A 20,446-nucleotide genomic window follows, 5' to 3' on the forward strand; every position below is an offset into this window, starting at 1 on the left:
CCAGAGAAGGCCTCTAGCTCAAGCTTGAGAAGCAGAAAAGGAGTCTCCAGGTAGCTACAGCCCTGGCAGCTGAGACCTAAAGACACTTAAAACTCTAAGGGAAGGGAACTTTCCTTTGAAATCAGAGGAGCTGTGATCCCAAGAGAGCAAGACAATCCCAACTGCCCTTTTCCTCTCTCTAATCTCCTATCAATTGGCTCAAGACATGGGTGCATTCACAGAAAGTGTGAAGGAGAGAGTAAAGTACATGACACCCAAGATTTCTGGCAAGAGGACCAAAACAGGAGTCCAAGGGAACTGCAAAATACTGGGAAGATCATGGAGAGGGAGAAGATTAAAAAAGAGACCCTATAAATTTGTTTATGAACTCCTGGGCTCACCTCCAAACTGTGAAAGAGATCTCAACCTAAACGTCAAACCAGAGACTGAGAACTGACCACTAGGTGGCACACACGTGGGATAGATCTGAACAGTATTGCCAAGACTAAAAACAGAACAGACCCACAGGAGGCTGGCTGGAACTTGTCGCCTGAACCCAACAAGAGCAATTGCTAACAGAAAAGTATCAACATTATCCACAGGATTCAAACAAGACTCAGATTCTCATAAGGCAATATTCAAAATGTCCAGGATACAATCCAAAATCACTTAACATGCAAAAAAACAAAAAAAATCTCAATTCACATAAGACAATAAAGGTGAAATAAAGACATTCTCAAATGAAGAAAATCTATGAGAATTCAGTCAGCAAATCTTCTCTAAAAAAAACACTAAAGGAAGTTCTTCAAACATAAGGAAAATGATACCAAAAGGAAACTTGAAGGAAGGACAAGAAATGGTAAGCATCTAGGTAAATATAACAGACTATTTTTTCCTGAGTCCTTTAAAATATGATGGGTGGTTAAAGGCAAAAATTATAACATAATCTCATGGAGCTTTCAATGAATGTAGATGTAATATATAAGACAACTACAACATAAAAAATAGGAAGATAAAAAGCCTATATGGTGGTAAGCTTTCTACATTCCATTTAAAGTAGTTTCTACATTCCATTTAAAGTAGGAAATTATTGATTCTAAGCACAATATAAAAGTATGTATATTGTAATTCTTAACATAACTTCCAAAATACATAGATGATTGATTGATAGATACATAGATAGACAAATATACAGCCAAAAACACAATGGATAAATTAAGATAGAATATCAAAAAAATGTTCCAATAACCCAAAAATAGGCAGAAAATGGAATATTTTTCCATACCAATATTCCCTGGATCCTCAGAACTTGTGTCAATGTTAGTATAGTGCTCTAACTTATTCACCAGTTGTGTTTCAATCTGATGAAGACTATGATCTTTGATAGCATCTTCTATGTCTTCAGTGAATTTAATCTGCTCCGCCAAGCACAATATCTAATGAATAAAGAGAATAATTATTTTTAAAGGGTGAATTTACTTAGAAATATTTTATAAATTTAAGGAGAGACACCTTTTTTTCCCCAAATTTCTAATTGTATATTGGATCGCTCTACTTCAATGTCTTTCTGGCACCTCAAATATAAATAGAGGAATACATTCATAGAAAGAGCGTTGTGTGATGCAGCCCAAGCGCACTTCTCAGAACTCATCTCCTACTATTCTTCTATAGGGCCATTTTCGGCTCTTAGAACCCACTGAGGTTATTGTAACCGAAGGGCCTTTGTACTTTCTTCCCTTGACTCTCCTCATAAATGGCTTCTTTTCAACCAGTAGGATGCAAAGATATCAGAGTATGATGCATTTTATTTAATAGAAGGGTAATCTTCTAGCATTCCAAAATAATTTCTCAATATACTATGAAGTCTACAATTTGAAAATTCCAATTTTATCTTAAGATCTGTCTTAAGCGTTCAATTTAATACTTACAAACAGAAACTAGCTATAGATCAAGACGATATCTTTATAGTTATATAAAACATGAAATGTTAACAATGCTTGAGGCTTTCTGTCACAGTACCAATATAGCAAGGCTACTGATGAAGTAAATTATCCATTTAAACACAGCCTTTGAATACTTACGTTAAAATAGTTTGATACAGTTCTTAAACAAACAAGGAAAACCAGTATCCTCCTTTATCTAAAGACATGATCCATCATCATATAAAAACACTAAACTCACTGACAAATTACTATTGAATAGATTTTTTCTGATATATACCTTTCAGCATTCAGATGAGTATCATGAAATGTCTCTATCAGACTAACACATTTAATTATCTACACATACATTTTATAACTTAACATAACAGGCTAAGAGCTGTCTTGCTCTAACTTAAACATTGTATAAACATCATATTAAGGTGCTTTAATGGAAGAGAAAGCCAATTAGTAACTTTTTCCAGGGAAAAGTCATCTCCCATAGTTAATACAAAACCCAAAGTCCTCTTTAATCACATATATGATGAAATTAGCAGATCCAAATCTGCTTTATGAGAAAAGACTTTGCTCTTTAATTTTCATATGAAAATGTTTACTTGCCAGCTCCAAACTAATACTCATATACATGGATTTCCTTTCAGGTACTACTACTGAATTTCTGTATTATAAATGCACATCAATAATCTCAATTTTTAAGTCTACTAAATAGTTTCTTTGAGAGGCTAACAGAAATGATAGTCGAGATACAGTCTTGGCTGATTCTCAAGTCACATTACCATTAAGATATCTGGACAGGTACTAACATTGTTAATTAGCTAAAATGTAATCGTCACTAAGGGTGCTCTGCAAACATCATATGATTACACCTTCAAAATGAGTTGGAAATGTAGGTATTATTACGCCCTCTTAACTAGGTGTCAAAAAGAATCACTCAGAGTATAACTAACAAAGACAGGACTTGAAGCAAGGTCTGCCAGATTCTTTCCACTCTACCACGCTGTCTCCCTCCCAGACCAGAAAGTGATTTCTCTACATTATTTCAGGTCCTTACAAAATGCCTTTAGAGAACTGAATTAATAATACATAATAACCTGTATCAAACATTCATGTAACAGCTATAGCATTCAATACCCTTACGTAAATGCTCTTGAGATAATTTTTTCTTGGCATTAACTGCTAATAAACTGGAATTCTTTGTTTTGGTAGATAATGAACTATTTATGTTTTTAGTAGATCACATTTTTACAGAAATAATGAACTATTTACATGTTTAGTATTCACATTTTTACTTGACTGCTCAAGAACCCAGAAGGTAAGGTTCAGGTTCAAATCCAGCCACTTTCTTTAGCCTGTATCTCCTAGTATATTTCCTGATACATTTGTCATTTCCCCAATCCAATTATTATGCACTTCTTACTTTTGTAGATTGTTTAATATTGTGTCTTTTACTCTAAGTCAATTTAAATCCTATCTGGAAGTTGACAGAGTACTAGGAAACATTTCTAGAGGTAATAAAGTAGGTGAACTCTAACTTTGCAATGGCGTTATTATTCATTGATGATTACTTTTACTTTTCTCTAACACCCTAACAAGTTTTTTAAACACGTTTTAGTTTGACTCAAAATGCTAAAAGATGAAAATAACGTGAATGATAAAATGGCTCAGAATTTAAAATGTTCCAAGCTTCCTATTTAACTTTTCATGCTTTAAAAGAATCAACATAAATTTTTTTTTCAAGTAGCTACTAAATGTTTTGATCTGAAAAGCAAAGAACTCTGAGCAGTTGGGTAGATTTTCCCATGAGAAATCACAGAATGTCTCATTGATTGCCTTTCAGAGTCCCTAAGAACTAAGGTCCTGATGTCCCACACCTGTAGTGTTAGTCTCGACAAGCTATAAACATCCCTCAACGAGGCAGATATTTAACACAAGTCTCAGTGCTATACTTTGATAAGGCTGGAACAAGTTTTGTAAGATACAAATCTATCATCCAGTGTTTCAGGGGTGAGGTCCTATGAACAGTGAACTGCAGCAATCTCTATAACCCACCACGCAACTCAGCTCTCAGCTTCCTTGCCAATGTTCTAGTTCAGTGCTGTGACTATATTACAGACCTACACTAACACCCTGCTAAACTCCTGCCAGCTCTAGCCTCTTAAATGATTCCATGGGAGGAATGGGGGACAGCGTTATGGATCCTGTGCCTCTCTATCAATGATGGACTAATCATCTAGAACCAGGAAGCTACTACATGACTGATTTTCCCTCCCCATTCCATTCCCCACTGGCGTGGGTTGCTTAGATCTCAGCATGCCCTCTGCTTGAAAGCATCTGGAATATAACAAACTAATGGAGCTAGAAGAGAATTTCACTATCACGCAGTTCTTCCCTTACATTTTTATAGTTGAGGAACTGAGACTCAAAAGTTAAGCAATTTGTCAATGTTAACTGTTAGATAAAAGGAGAACAAAGATGCCAGTTGTCTGAACCTTCTTACCTCTAGGTCAGGGATCTTTCTATGATACCATGCCTACCTATATTCCACACACAAGCCCCCTTACCTGTGAAGGGAACAAGGATGGGTCAATTGCACCTTGAGAACTTCGTCCAGCAGTAACACATTCTGTCAACAACTGTTTCAAAGTTTGCTTCATTTCCAAGGCTAAATCATTTAACCAAGTCTGAAAATAAAATCAGAAAATAATATATATGAATCATAAAACAAATATACACTCTATTGACAGATCCCATTCTTTTATTTCAGCAAAGCAAATTATAATTTCCTACTGACTCTCACACTCCCAAAATGTGTTACATGGCATGTAACTATTTATTTTATTAATAAATAATTTGGAAAAAACAATTTTTTTCACCTTTTGGGATAATAGTAAGTGTGAAAACTCATAAATTTGTGGTTAGCTATCACTCTCTTCATCTATACAAACTAATACAATATGAACATTTTTTAAAAAATCCATTCATTTCATCATTATGACAAATCAAATTAGATAGTTGGGTTAATAAATCAGAGTCAAAGTGACTAGCTAAGTCCCCTGGCTTAGTGATGCAAGCCCAGTGATCTCATATTCAGAAAGTTGCAATCATAGGAAAGGATTGCTTCACTAGGGTGAACTATATTATTTGGGGAGTAAAGCTGCCTCTTCAAACAAAACTTTGTTTCAAGGTCAAAACAACACATTTTTTCACTCCCTTGATTAGAGATAAAACAATGAACATTAACTAAAGTTAAAATAATAATGACAACTGATAAAAATAGTAATGAGTATTTATGAAGCACTACTTAATTTTAAAAGACTGTATCATCTACAATAAAATATAAGGGCAAAAACCATAACTTTAACTAGGTTTTCATCATTACTTACTTTACTCTAAGTTCTAGCTTTTTTTTTTAACACACTTTCCAGTATTGAAAATAGCATGAATCCTTGCCCAGCTCAAAAGCCCTGAAGCTAAAGAGTGCAAGGCACATCTACTCTGCAAATCATCACAAGAGCTTCCAGAGTTCCAGTTTTCCCTTGCTGGCAAAACTGTTCAAGCCCAGCTGCTAAAACTTAATCTCTTCCTCTCTCTCTTTATCTTGTCCCAACAAAACTACAGGAAAGGAAAACAACAACAACAAAACAAAAAAACTCTTCACCAAACATAGGAGCTACTTATCAAAGCTTCTATGCTTTCAATCTCCTGATTTATGTACTCAATATCCAATAAAACGTTGAGGTCTAACCAGAAATAGACATTTAGCTAAACTATAGATACATGCATGATAAGGCATGGCCCCTTCTACTTGGAAGATAATTTTGGAACTTGAAAATTACAATTCAATGTGATGCACCCTATTGCTTTTTAGTTTTTGTTGTACACCTATAATAGGCCTTTGATAGCTTACTTCCAGTCCTGCAGAACCAACTAATCAATTGTTGTTCCGTGAATGCCCTAGTTTCAAGCTTACTTGTTCACCTAAGTCATCTTACACAGCTCATGTTTTAAAGAGAAAAAAGAACTAAGACTTAGGAGTACTTATGTTCCAAACACTACATAGTATACTTAAAGCCAGTTATCTCATTTAATTTTCAATAGAAAGTCTTTGCAACAGATAGTAAAATTCCTATTTTACAGACAAGAAAATTGAGATTCTAAGTCACATAGTTAATAAGTTGTGGAGCTAAAATAAATATCCAAGTCTTTTGGACTCCAAAGCAAAGGCTCTTTTCATAATTACATGCTGCCTTCCAAAGACTAAAAATCCATATTCTCCTTAATATCAAATCATTCTGAACCTAACAAATCATCTTTTAAGATATGAGTTTCCTGAAAGGCTTAAATTAGCTACCTTTACCTTACAAATTTACTATTTTTGATACAAAGTTCATATAGTTAATTCTTTTTATTTTCATACTTGAAGAAGAATTACTTACCTCTACATTGTCTGATAGAAAAACTTTATTTTTAAAAGGTACAACTTCTCCCTCTAAAGATTTCATTGCAGTTATATGTTTCGATTCCTCATCAAAGCACACACTGTTAATGCCTATAATATAAAAGCAAAAATTTAAATAGAAAGGATTAAAGACATAATTATTAGACATGCCAAATGGTTACCACATAATGTATAACACATATCCCACAATATATGTTATGATGTAATAGAATTATATTAATTCCATTATATAACATAATAGAATAGCTTTTCATAACCAAAAACTGTAAACAACCCAAATGCCCATCAACGGATGAATGGATAAACGGTGATACAGTCAAACAACGGAATACTACCCAGGAATAAAAAGGAATAAAATATATTTATGGCTATCTTGAAAACATTATGATGAGCAAAAGAAGCCCGACACAAATGAGTACATAAGCATACATACTGATGATCCCACTTATAATGATATGAGACAAAAAAGACAAGAGGAAAGGACGAGGGCAAATAGGACCTCCCTTCCTCCAAGGGAATCCTATACTATAATAATGTATACTATAGGGAATATATGCATATTCCCTATAGTATACAAAAAAACCTTAAACACATTATCTAATTTTGATCTTCAGAAAAACCCAGTAAGTTATTATTTCCAATTTAAAGAAGAAAACTAAATTTCAGAGATGTAAATTAATAACTGACTAATAAATAGTAGAGGGAGAGCTTGAATATAAACCTTCTGATTTCAACAGCTCTTTCCACTACCTCCCACAGCCCAAATCACAGTTACAGATGCTTATAAGTACCTTACAGCTTCAGATATACAATGGTTAGTAAATGCTTCTATAAAGCACTAGAGAGTAAATATCTTAGGTTTTCACAGGCCATACCATGTCTGTGTCAACTGCTCAACTCTGTGCCAGTAGCACAAAAGCAGCTATTGCTAATAATGGCCATGGCTCTGTTCCAGTAAAATTTTATTTTTAAAAAACAGGCAGTGAGCCAGATTTCGCCTGTAGGCCTGTAGTTTGCTAATCCCTGATTAAAAGTGAAGATGATGAAAATTTTTTACCTTTTAAAGTTAATTTGAAAAACGTAGCTGTTTTCCAACAAATGAAATATTGTCAGAAAATAACAGTCATTATTTTTGTAGCGAACCAATTCCATATGCAATTACCCAAATAAAGTGACTCAACAACACCAAAGCATTGGCACTATTAGTCTACACTTTTCGCCAGGTAATCTCACCTATTCCCACAGCTTAATTATTACCTATATACAGATGACTTTCAATTTGACATCTCCATCCTAGGTCTCTCTACTGACAATAATTGTCTATTGAGTAGCTCCACTTGGACATCTTTTAGAAGACCTTAAACTCAAAAATGAAAGGGTATCTTCTCCTTCACCTCCAGGCCTCTGCAGAGCCTATTCCCTCTGCCTTCCATCTTTCTTCAAGCTAAGATTTATAAATTCATCAGATCTCACTTTAAACATCACCGTTTTATGATGCCCCAAAACTGAGCTAAATGCTTTCATAGATAGAGCTATAACACACATAGTTATGTCAACCACAGGAATTGTCATATATTATATTTGTCAACTTACTAGCTTGTGTCCCCTACTAAACTATAAGTTCTTTGAGTGTACGACTTGTATTACATTCAATAGTCTACTTAAGAGCCTAACATTATGCCTGGCAGTTAGTTGAAACTCAACAAATATCTGTTGAATAAATGTTGAATCTTACCAGCAAACAACTTCTTAAGGTGCGACTGAATCACTGATGGGTTAGTAGACTGGCCCAGTATTTCTAATAAGTCATCATCACCAATAAAATAAAATCTTGGGAATGCTGAGCGTTTTTCCTAACAAAAATTAAAACAGAAAGAATAGACTTCTCTTTTCAAATAATTAAGATATTAAAGTATTGTATAATTTATTACATAAAGATTTTTTTTAAAAACATGCCTCTAAAAATTCATTTAATGATTTCTGACATCTGTGAAGCTGATCAAGTATTGTTAGTAGAGAATTTCTGATTCCTGCATGCGTAGTTAACCTTGTGACTCTATTGTCTTTCTTGATGTCAGTCATTATTGATCTACAGAAGAAAAAAAAGTTATTTTCACATTTATTTTAACAGTTTTGGCTGAGAGATACTGAGACATTTATTTTCTCACTTGCTTAAAACAAACTAGAGGTAACACTATTATAACAACAATATATCACTAGGCTTCCAATAAATAATCCTAAAAATTAGTAATTTCTCATTACCATTTTTAACCTCCCATACTGCAAAGTCTCTTATTTCATTCATTAGCTAAACAAATATTAAGCCCTACTTCAGAAAGATAATGATCTGGTGACAGAGAAAGATATTAAATAACTTCTCAAAATATTTAAATAAAATTATGATAAATGCTAAGAAGGAAAAGTACAAAGTATTGTCAAAGTGGTTAATAAGGCAACCCCTAACCTATGACTTCTTTGAGGAAGTAATTTAAGCTGTGATCTGAATGATGAATAAAAAGAAAAAAAAACCAGTGAGTAGGAGGGAAATAGTTTCCAGGAAAGATCCTGGAAAAGAGCTTGGTATGTTTGAGAAATTAAAGGCTGTAGTCACTACAGCAAAAAAGGAGAACAACACAAGAAAAGATAGAGAAATGGATAAGGAGCAGATCATGCTTTATCCTTAGAGAAGAGGAAACCATTTTAAAATTTTACTTAAAAGAATAAAGGCAAGAAGTGAGAAAACTTAACTTTTAAGTATTACTCTAGTTGTTGTGTGAAAAACTTATTGGAGAAGACAAGAATAAGTCAAAAGATTAGGCACAAGTCCAAGTGAGTGATGACAAAAGTACTTTAGAATAAAATCAAAGAAATAGAGGTATAAAGGATATATTAAAATAGATTAAAGTAGGTTAGAATCAACACAATTTGATAATTTAATGCATTTGCAAGTGGAGGGAGAGGTCAAAGATATCCAGTATGTTTCTACTTTGAGCAATTAGGTGGTACCATTTATTGAGAAAGAAACGAGAAAGAGAAAATATTTGTGGGAAGGGAATTGAGGGTAAACTCATGAATTTAGTTTTGACATGTTGAGGATATTTAGTACATTTTGAGCTCAGATGAGAAATATGGGCTCCATATAAAAGTTGAAGAAACCTCAGCAAATAGAAGAAAATTGATGCTGAGAGTGGTTAAGATCACCTAAAAAGAGAGCTGGAAAAGAACCCAAGGCTGAAACCTGGAGAATGTCTACATATAAATGTTTAGAGAGGGCTAAGGACAGAAAACCAGAAGAGGACAGCAGCAAAGAAACCAAGGGAAGAGACTTTCCAAGAAAGAAGAAATGTTCAACTCTTAAATACTAGTCATAGATAAAGTAAAATGAGGAATGAAAAATGCCCACTGAATTTACACCAGAAAAGTAACTGGTAACTTTAGGAAACATTAGGGATATATTAGTAATATAATTATTACTATTATACAATAGGTATAGGTGAAGACAGAAACGAGACCAAAATGGTTCAGGAAGTAAATGGCTGAATGAGAGAAAATAGCTTCTCAGAAGGATCCAGTAGAGAAAGAAGTTGAAGACACAGACAATACTAAAAATAAATAATTAAAAATAATTAACTTGTATTAGACATCTCACAATATAAACAAAAAATTGCCATAAGTGTATATGTCTTATATAGTTCTCCTGACCTAAAATCTTCATCAACTCTGTTAAAGCGTGTCTGTTCTTTTGGCAATGCTCCACGGCCAAAAATGGGTTCCAAATAGACCCACTTTCTCTGAATGTGGTTTAAATTCTGTAGGTACTCATCTAACTCTGCAAGTTTTCTTTCCCAAATTGACACTTTGTCTTCAAATCCTTTATAATAAGGAGAATCCTTTAAGGATTGAAGAAGGCATCTATTATCTCCAACTTGATTTACAATATCTTTCCAGTCTTTAATCAGCTTGATAGTTCGACTTTGGCTGTCTTCATAATCAATCAATGTAAATACTGCTCCAACTCCCCAAAGATCAAGTTCACGTAAAGCTTCTCTGATTGTAACTTCACCTTGTGCCCGACTATTTAAATCCTATTTAAAACAAAATATCCATATTTATTATTTCAACATTATCATATAAATTATAAGATATCTACTTTATAAGAAAGTATATTTTTATTTGGCTTTTCACCACAAAGCCAAAAGAAAAAAAGTAAGTGGGTATATTTTACACACAATCCAAGATAATTACTGGTTAATGTATTGAGAGACATCAGATACGAAGTACGCAGGTTCACACGGCCAAAGTATACACAAAGTTTTACCTTACACTTTTTACTTCTAAAAATTCAAGCATCCATCACAAAACACAAAAATAGTCTGGCTTATTTAAAATTTTGCAGACCTCAGAAATTTTACTGTAACCTAATTGTAAGTTCTGATACATCTAAAGTGATTAACAATCATCCAGAGTTATCTCCTACAGCAGTCATGCTTTATAACCTTATGATTATCTAAATATGCTTCAGGATTATCAACAAACACAAAAGTATACATACTAGACAGGAAATAGAACAATGTGACACCAGGAGTGCTTTTATTTTCACATTGATAGGCAGAACACAACACAGCAAGCCTGCCACTTATGATAGAATCGTGCAAGTTTTACTTTTACCTGAGACCTTTTCTAAACCTGATTAGCAAATTGGTTCTTGGTTTAGCTCTCTGGATTTTTCTATACTTTAGCTTCTATTTATAATATACCCCATAATTTTAATGTATTTTAGGTAAAATGATTTGTATTTGTTTGCTTTCTGATTAAAGCTGACTCCTTTCATAAAGACAGACATCTATTTTTATTTCATGTTTTTTCTCTCTCAAGGAAGGGGTTTATATTGTTTCAATACAACCATACAGATTCAGATGTATTATCAATGAAAGAATAATGGAATAACAGAATATTGTCACTATTTTAAGGGAAGAAAATAATTTAACCTGCCATTTCATTTAAATAAAATATGAAGCAAAATCATGTGTTAACAAAGGTCAGATTTATGAGATACTTATAAAAGTGATACTTACTTTAAGGTCTGAAGCTTTGGCAACAATGGTATCAGCTACTCTAAGCAGATCACCAAACAATAATTTCTCTAGACTAGTCCCCCTAGGAAGGCCAAGCAGACGAAAAAGGTCAAGCCAGTGATCTGGAGATAGATGCTCCCCTCTCACATATTTCAAGACAGGAATTGTGATCTGTTAAAAAGGAAGGAAAAAAGACATTTGTACACACATATACATATATTAGCAAAATGCAAATTATTATTTACTATTATGATAAAGTAAAAATTTTAATTAATATAGCTAATTGTAATTACTCCATTATCTTATTAGACAATTTTGAAATTAAATTCTTAAACAGAATTCTATAAAACTTTTTATTAAACATCGCTGCGGATACATGCAAATTTCCCTTTCTAGCTACCATATTTTAAAAGATGACCTAAAATATTTCTATTTTTATGATTTTAGGATACGACCTACATCCTAAATATGCTAAATGACCCACATCCTAAATTGGATGTATAAACACTCCAATTTATAACTTTAACCATAAATTGCTTCTTTTCAAACTTTTTCTTTTCAAACTTCTTTTGAATTAGTAGTAAAAAATACCAATAATTTCTTGGTTCATTCTATACTTCCTATTTTTTTCATGTAATGAAATCATTAAAAAATACATAAACTAAAATTACAGTTCAGTTACCACATGATAAAAAGATATATGAAAGCTGCAAACAACATTTTTAAACAGTAGAATAAGTAAAACTATCTTACTTTATATTTGTCAACTTCTAACTGTAATTTTACTGTCATTACTGAATGTTCTTCAATCTTCCTTAATCTGTCATGCCAATTCATCAAAAATTCCTCAAACAGATATGTCTTAGTCCTGCAAAATACCAGAAACACACCTTAAATAAAACTGACATCCCAAAAAACACTACCAAACTATAAGAACCCAAATATTGTTAATGAATCAGACCTAAAAGTAATCCAATCTTCATTGGCCATTTCCTGAAATCCTTGCTGAAACTCTTCATAAAGAGCCCAAATTTGTGCACAACTCTCAATATCTTTATGGATGCTATATGCCAAAGAGAAGTTGGGCTCTTCTAGCCCAAAATGATGGCAATCATCACTATAGAAGAAAACAGTGAAATATTATTAGATTCTAAAAAAAGAAAGACTGGGAAATATCAATGTTATTTAATTGCATTGTGTGTGTGTGTGTGCATGTGTATTTGATAGCGGAGGTACATAGTAGGTACTATGCCTACTTTACATGATAATTTTACTTAGGTATGGGTTCTTTTAAATTCATTAATATGCATTTTTTACAAAGGAGTCTAAGTGGAGTTGGTAATATATAAATATATTTTATGTAAACAATATATATCACATAACATATATATTCAGAATTTTATAAATTATGGATTAATCCGAGAAGATAATATTCTTAGCTGAAAGAGTTAACTTCTAGAATATAAGATATCCTTCATCTAACTGGTGCAACACGATTTAAAAAGTGTGGTACTAAAACCTTCACTCACCTATGCAAGCAATTATTTTATTGATACACTTTACCTAAATAGACAAAACCTAAAACACTGTTCACATTTAATACTTTATATTATTATAACATAAAACAACAAATTTTTTTGAAACCTTTTTATTATTTTGCTAGGTTCATTTTTTTCTCAGAGGCTTTGAAAGTAATTTTCCATTAATTTTATATATTCCATTTTTAAATACAATGAGATCACAAAAAGCAAGTATTCCAATTCCCTAATTTAATTTTTCATTAAACGTAATTTTCTATTCTATCTCTAGGACTAACCAGAAATTTGCTTTTCTCTTAATATCTTTATATAATCTAACCACAACTCTTAAGGAAGCAGTAGCATGAGACTTATTATTTGTATTTTAAAAACGTTAAGTTTATAAGGAAAGATATTAAGATAACAGATATTAGAAAATTACTAATAATACACAGACACAAAACTGTTTTTTTCAAAATGTACACTATCGGTTTTAAAGAAAAAACATACACCAGCTTTTTTCTTATGACTTCAAGATCATCAAACTCAATTTTTTTCTCTTTTATTGACTTTGCACTTTTATCAAGGGTATTTTGCTGGCCAGTTTCAATAACATCATCACCAGGCTTTAGTTGGTCCCAACGAGCTTTAAATTTTTCCAATTCTTGATAATAAATCTGAAGACGTGATTTCACATTTCCTTTCATCACTTCAATCTATAAATCAATAGAGTTTATACAACTTAATTCAGAGTAAAATCCCACTTTATTTTCACATTTTTATTTCCAACATTTTCTATTTAAAAGTGAAGAAATATCAATACCAACATTTCAAAAGATTGTTTTTAATTACTGATTTCAAGAGCAATAAAATAATTCAAAAACATAAAATTAGACCATAAATTTACAAGAGATAATCCACAAACACCATCATTAAGAAGTCATTCATGTGGTTAACAGCAACCACTACAACTATCAACAAAGTTGATGCAAAAAGAAAATATGACTGTTGCATGGCTGCCAGTTGTTCTACCTGAGGACACAGTTGCTTAATGTCAAGGAGGAGGGCACTTCCCAGTCTCCCATCCAGCTAAAGGCCATGGGACTAAGTTCTGGTTAATGGTCAATGGGATCTGAGTGCAACAGATATATGCAACTTCCAGGTTGTACCCTTAAAAGACACCACACATAGTCGGGAAACAAATTCATTCATAAGAAACACTGAAAATAATGTTCCACACATTCTTGAATGGCAGGAAGTGAAGATAAACTATGTGAATTGATCATCATTATATAAGGTGTTTTACTATAGAGAAGTACTGAAGGAGGTAAATTTCATTAGCAATATAAAATTCTCATAAACCTGAGCTATAATGGAATAAAGCTAAGCAAGAAATCTTAAGTGAGAAAAAAATTAAGTTTCCATTTTAACAAAATGACTAAAAGGTTCTTACCTGATCTTTAATCATAAGTTGGTGACTTTCCATCATCAACTCAAATTTATCCCACTTAGCTTTCAGATTACTTATTGTTTCTAAACCTCCACCTGCCACAGTTCGAAAAAGTCTATTTTTATCTTCAGCTTCTTGAAATAAGGGCAAAATCTAAAGGTTAAAAAAAATAATGTGAATAATTTGTTAAATTCCTAGATATAAAGTTTCTAATGCTTACTTATTATATACAAACTCAACTAAAGCACTCTAACATCAGAAGTTAAAAAGGGATAATAAAAGTGGTAATATGAGACTGAATGAAACCATAAATCCATAAAGACAATATTCTAGCTGTTCAAAGTAAAGTTCCTTTTATAAATGTTCCATACATAAGAAAATGATACAGAGGCTTCTAAAAGAACTAAGATTAGTGATTATCTAAGAGCATAAGTTAACTAAATTATCCTACTTAATACAGAAAGGAAAATCATGAAAAAAGCTACTTAGGAAACAGACAACTAAAGAAGTCAAGTCAAGCCCTGCATTCAGTTTCTACTTGAAACTCACTGAGTTGTGTAGAATTAGTAGTCTGTTAAACAGTCTGGGTGTAAGTCAACAGATGCTAAACTGCTTGACTTACTTCTAAGCCTTTTACTTCTAAGCCTTTGCAGTGCAAAACAACAGTGTTCTATAAATTAATACCTGAACTTATACTATTCAACAAAGCCATAAAATCCATTGAAAGATTTTTAAAAATCACTGTGCACACATAATAGACAAAAAAAGAATTTCAAAGATATCTCAATGACAGTTTGCAATCCCTGGGCAAGATCAGTTCCATCCGAGAAAGAGAAAAACCAATGGACAAAGAAACCATGTTGTACTAGGAAAATTAGTAAGAAAAGAGAAAAAATAGAGTATGATTCTAATTTCCTACATGAGAATGGAACTTAGGTTAATTTATAAAGACAATATAACAATTTCCTAGTCTACCTGCCTCCTTTCATACTCCTTCAAATCCACAAACCAACAGACAGACATATCAAAACACAATTCTACATCTTGCTGCTTAAAAGCCAGCAATGACTCCCCAGCATCCAGAAAATCAAGCCTAACAACTTGATTTTCACATGACCTAGATTCTACCTAGCTCTTTATACTATCTCTTGCCACTTTCAGCCTCACATGTTGCTCCCAGCATACAACATCTATTTGTCTTCTCTTAGTTTTTGTGATGATACACTTCATGTCTTTCCTCCCACTTCATTCTCAATTTCCCTTGCTGTCTCCTCCTATGCTTGATCTCTTAAGTTTTGGAACGCTCATACCCGGTCCTATATCCTCTACAGTTTGCTATCAACCAGATGGTCTAGTCCAATCTCATGGCTTTAAATATCACAGATATAAAGATGACTTCCACATTTATATCTCTAATCTTTACCTTTACTCTATAAATTCCATATTTCTCATTCAACTTCTCCTGACATCTCAATCCCCACCACTTCCAATCTCCAAACACCTTCCTCTTATAGTCATCCTCAACCTAGTAAACAGCACCATCCCAGCTGCTCAAGCCAAAAACCTAGGAGACATGTTTATTTCTCATTCTCTAACCCCCCTCTGCTTAATGCATCAGAAGATCTTCTTGGTCCTAACTTTAAAATATATCAGTTTCTCCAGTTCTCTTCATTTCCTCTGCTACTACATGGTATAAGCTTCTATCCTCTCTTGTCTACCAACTGCAATATCCTACTAAATGGACTCTCTGCTACTTTTGTCTCACTCTAATCCATTCTCTACAGAGCAGCGAGAGTATTACTTCAAAATGTAAACCACATTGTGTCACTCCCCTGCTCAAATCCCTCTAAGGAGTTTATATTACACTTAGAAAAAAATCCAAACTCCTTATGATTGCCTAAAAAATACCTTCATAATCTGGTCCTTGCCTACTTCTCCAATTTTTACCTCATACCATTTTCTTCCTTGAATGCTATCGTTTTCTTAATAACTTTCTTGACATTGACTTCTATCTCTTCCTTGAACATACCAAGCTCCTACTCTAACTTAAGATCTTTCTATGTGCTGTTCCTTCTGCTTAGAATGATCTGCCCTCAAATCTCAGAATGGTTGGCTCCTTATCTTTCAGGTCTCAGTTCAGATGTCAATTCTCTGAGGTCTCCCATGATCAGCTGCCCTAAGTAGCATCCTAAGTAACATTTGAGCATGCTCATTCTCTCACTTCTCTAGCGCCTCTTACACTTCTTTCTGTCTCCCTCTCTCTCTTTCTCTCTCACATACACACAAAAGCACATTCTATGAGAATAGAGCATGTTCATCACTGCAACCCCAACTCCTAGCACAATGCCTAGAATACATCAGGTGATCTATAAATATCTTTCAAATAAATGAATGCTAACTGCCACAGCTCATAATGCCATTCCTTCTTTAGTTGATTCTTTCTACTAGACAAATCTATTATTTTATTTGTCTTTAAACCCTCTTTATACCTTCAAGCCTACCATATAAAATCTGTAATTCCTTCCACCATGAAGGTACATCATTTCACTCATTTTTAATTCTCTTAATAATTTTAAGTCTATCACATAGTAGGGATACACAGAAGTTCGTATTCTGATTCGAATTATTTCTCCTCTTTCTTCTAAACATAACTAAAATCATCCACTATATGTTTTATAAAATTTTGGCTTGCTTATTCTATGCTCCAGCCTTCTGGATACTGTTTTTACCAAACTTTACCACTCTTTCATCTTTGTCTCTAATTATTAGCTTCTCCATCATATGTGTGTGTTTGTGAATGTGTGCCTGTGTGTGTGTGTATTTCTATTTCAGCTCTAACTTCATATTTTAGCCTCCTAAAATTAAAACTCCAGAAGTAACAGCATGAATTATTTAAGTTTAGTCTTACTCTAATATACCACATCATAAAACAGACTGCAAATACTCCTGAAAACAATAATAAGCATTATTGTTACTGTTTCATTAAATCAACATAACATCAAGAGTCTAGTCATTAGCTGACCAATTGGATCAGATTATATGGGCTTTATTATAATATTGAAATTATATGATACTTCTCAATAATCACACAAAATTACCTAATTTAAACTTCTCCAGTACAGTAAAAATAAATAAATAACTGTACTTTGTGATTCTCACCTCTGGTTTCCGTTCTTGTAGCTTACTGTATTGCAAATTTGCATCACCTATCTCTTCCACAGACTGGGGTATAACTGTTAAGACTTCCATAGCCTCAGTGACAAATGTATCAATTTCATGTAAATGAGCTGAATAGGTAACATTGAGATATAAGAAATATTATTACCACCAAAAATATATAATTACATAATTTCTAAATCAAGGAGTGTTAGAAGTAATCACTACATGAAACACGTTAAATCCTAAATTATCACTTGCTTTCACGCAATAAAATTTCAAAACGTGGGAAAAGCAAAGAAATTTCTTCTCATGAAAGTTTAGTTGTTTCAGGATGTACTAAAACTTCGAATTTAAAGTTAAAATGCACTCATTCTCAGTAAATTTTACTCAAAATTCGGAACTTTTCAGTCTTTAAAATAATATGCTGCAACATATCAGTTTAAAGGGAAAAAGAAACAGTGTGGTATTTTGGAAAACAGTAGTCGTTTGAAGCAATAAGGAGAAATACATTATACCAGAATTACCTATCTTTCTCAATAACATATGCAACAAACTGATACTAGCTCAGACTGCAAATAATAAAAATGCCTTCAATTTTTAGACCTCGTAGGAGTTGAACATGGACTTTCCTATTTTATTAAAATTAACACTTTAAGTACATTTTATTTCATAACGTTTTCTAGATCAGTTTTGATTTTAATCATCATTGGGATTGATATTTCATAGCTATCAAAGCACATGCCTTTATATATAAAATCAAGTAAAAATAAAAATAAAACGTGTCTTTACCCTGGATGGACTTCCTCAAAGAAAGAACAAGCATATCAAATAACTTCTGGATGAGATCATCAATCACAGTCTTCACAGGGTTACAATTAATATTTAAACAATCTACCTTGACAGCACTGAAAAATGCCAATGGACATATTTTGACATGAAAAAGACTAATTAGAGGAAAAGAGTCTCATTCCAATATTATGATTTTGGGTAATATATTTTAAGTAACTCAAAAGTATTATTGTAATCTCTAAGCACAGTTATATTTCATTTAGCAAAAGTGCCTTACATGCACTATTATGAAGCTTTTCATTAAACAATGATTTTCTTATAATAATAGTTTTTAATCATCCAATGTATTAGTTTCAAAAATGGCAGCACATTATGAATTACTAAAGTATCAACATAAATATATTTAAAATATTTACAAACTTTACTTTTCACAGCATATAATATACTTATTTAAATATTTATAAAATAAATGCACTGTCCTATAGTCAAAGTATAAAGAACTATGAGAAAGGAAAGAAAAGAAAGATAGAAAGTGAATACAGCTTATTAAAGCACTAAGAAAATAAAACAATAAGATACTATTTTATACCTATCAAATTGACAAAAATGTAATGAATTGTTAATTCATATCTTCAGTTATGTTGGCAGAGAACTTTCAGAATTGTTGGTCAGAGTATAAAATAATGCAACTTTTATGAAGAGCAATTTAGCAACACATACCAAATAGTATTAAAACAGGCATATCCTCTGTCTTAACAACGTCACCTTTAGAATTTATCTTAATTTTTTTAAGGCTGGACTCCAAGATTTATATACGAGCATCTTCACCAAAGCATTAATTATAACAGTGAAAAATTAGAAACAAGCTAAATGCAGGAATGGCAAAATAAATTATTTTATATCCATACAATTAAAAATCACATTTTTGAGGTCTAAGTAATAACATGAAATAGTGTTAAATAAAAACAGGATACAATCCAATGCAAATTTTGTAAGTATATGTCCAAAACATTAAATATTAACAGCAATTGTGATTGTACTTTTCTATACTTTCAAACATTTTAAAAAACAAATATACTACTTTAATAATCAGAAAAAAAGGCGTATATTTTTAAAAACACTAATTCTTTGTAAAGTACCCTTAAGTGAAAATTGTAATGTTCTAAGCAAACAGAAGTTGAACCAGACTTGTTCATCTGAGGAAAATCTCGTATTTATCTTAAATTATACAAAGTTAAAAAAAAAAAAGTCTGGAAATTTTGGTCACAAAGACTATTTAGAAAGCTACTTGCCCTTTTTACTGCATGGAGCCAGGTGATACTCTTAGAAAGCAATTTATATGTGCTAAATACTCAGTTTTATTATAAAAATGTAATTTTCTCTTATTTCTCCTATAAATAAGGCTTTTTTTTGAGGAAGATTAGCCCTGAGCTAACTACTGCCAATCCTCCTCTTTTTGCTGAGGAAGTCTGGCCCTGAGCTAACATCCGTGCCCATCTTCCTCTACTTTATACATGGGATGCCTACCACAGCGTGGCTTTTGCCAAGCAGTGCCATGTCCACACCCAGGATCCAAACCAGTGGACTCCAGGCCACCAAGAAGCAGAATGTTCAAACTTAACCACCGGGCTGGCCCTAAATAAGGCTATTTTAATTTATTCTCAATCACTCACTAATTGGAGAGGTTTAAACCCAGTTCTTAACCACCAAAACACCTAAGAGCCAATTTGCCTCATACATGAAGTTACATGATTTTTGAAATCCTGGCATATAAATTGTCAAGATTTCTAACATTTGATACATGAAGACAGATAACTTGGTAAACCTAAAAAATTACATTATACCATGTTTTGCTAATGAATTAACATAAAGTGATATGATTACAGCAGAGATGTCTCACTGACTACAGAATCCTGTGGACAAGACTAACATTCACCTTTCACTGGAAAATAATGATAACAACCAACGGAGGCTCCATTCAGCCATAGATAGAATGGATAGCCATAGGCAGCCTAACCAAAAATTACATCCTTACAACAGTATCTGAAATACATCATTAGAATATGCCTTTCCAAATC

At 32.6% G+C, this 20,446-nt stretch overlaps 1 protein-coding gene across 3 annotated transcripts in view; it reads right to left on the reverse strand.

The window, feature by feature from the left end:
• DYNC2H1 (dynein cytoplasmic 2 heavy chain 1) overlaps positions 1-20,446 on the reverse strand; it is a 289,645-nt gene that overhangs the window by 239,956 nt on the left and 29,243 nt on the right. For all 3 annotated transcript variants that reach the window (XM_070490370.1, XM_070490369.1, XM_070490368.1), the window contains exons 19-31: positions 18,369-18,484; positions 17,580-17,707; positions 14,424-14,573; positions 13,481-13,686; positions 12,415-12,570; positions 12,207-12,321; positions 11,454-11,624; positions 10,081-10,463; positions 8,335-8,467; positions 8,114-8,231; positions 6,356-6,468; positions 4,481-4,600; positions 1,265-1,415 (exon numbers count right to left, since the gene is read on the reverse strand). In XM_070490370.1, coding sequence (XP_070346471.1) covers positions 1,265-1,415; positions 4,481-4,600; positions 6,356-6,468; positions 8,114-8,231; positions 8,335-8,467; positions 10,081-10,463; positions 11,454-11,624; positions 12,207-12,321; positions 12,415-12,570; positions 13,481-13,686; positions 14,424-14,573; positions 17,580-17,707; positions 18,369-18,484 — 2,060 coding nt within the window. The remainder of the gene's footprint in view (positions 1-1,264; positions 1,416-4,480; positions 4,601-6,355; positions 6,469-8,113; positions 8,232-8,334; positions 8,468-10,080; positions 10,464-11,453; positions 11,625-12,206; positions 12,322-12,414; positions 12,571-13,480; positions 13,687-14,423; positions 14,574-17,579; positions 17,708-18,368; positions 18,485-20,446) is intronic.

This window comes from Equus asinus, chromosome 20 (assembly GCF_041296235.1).
Source record: "Equus asinus isolate D_3611 breed Donkey chromosome 20, EquAss-T2T_v2, whole genome shotgun sequence".
Taxonomy (NCBI): Eukaryota; Metazoa; Chordata; class Mammalia; order Perissodactyla; family Equidae; genus Equus; species Equus asinus.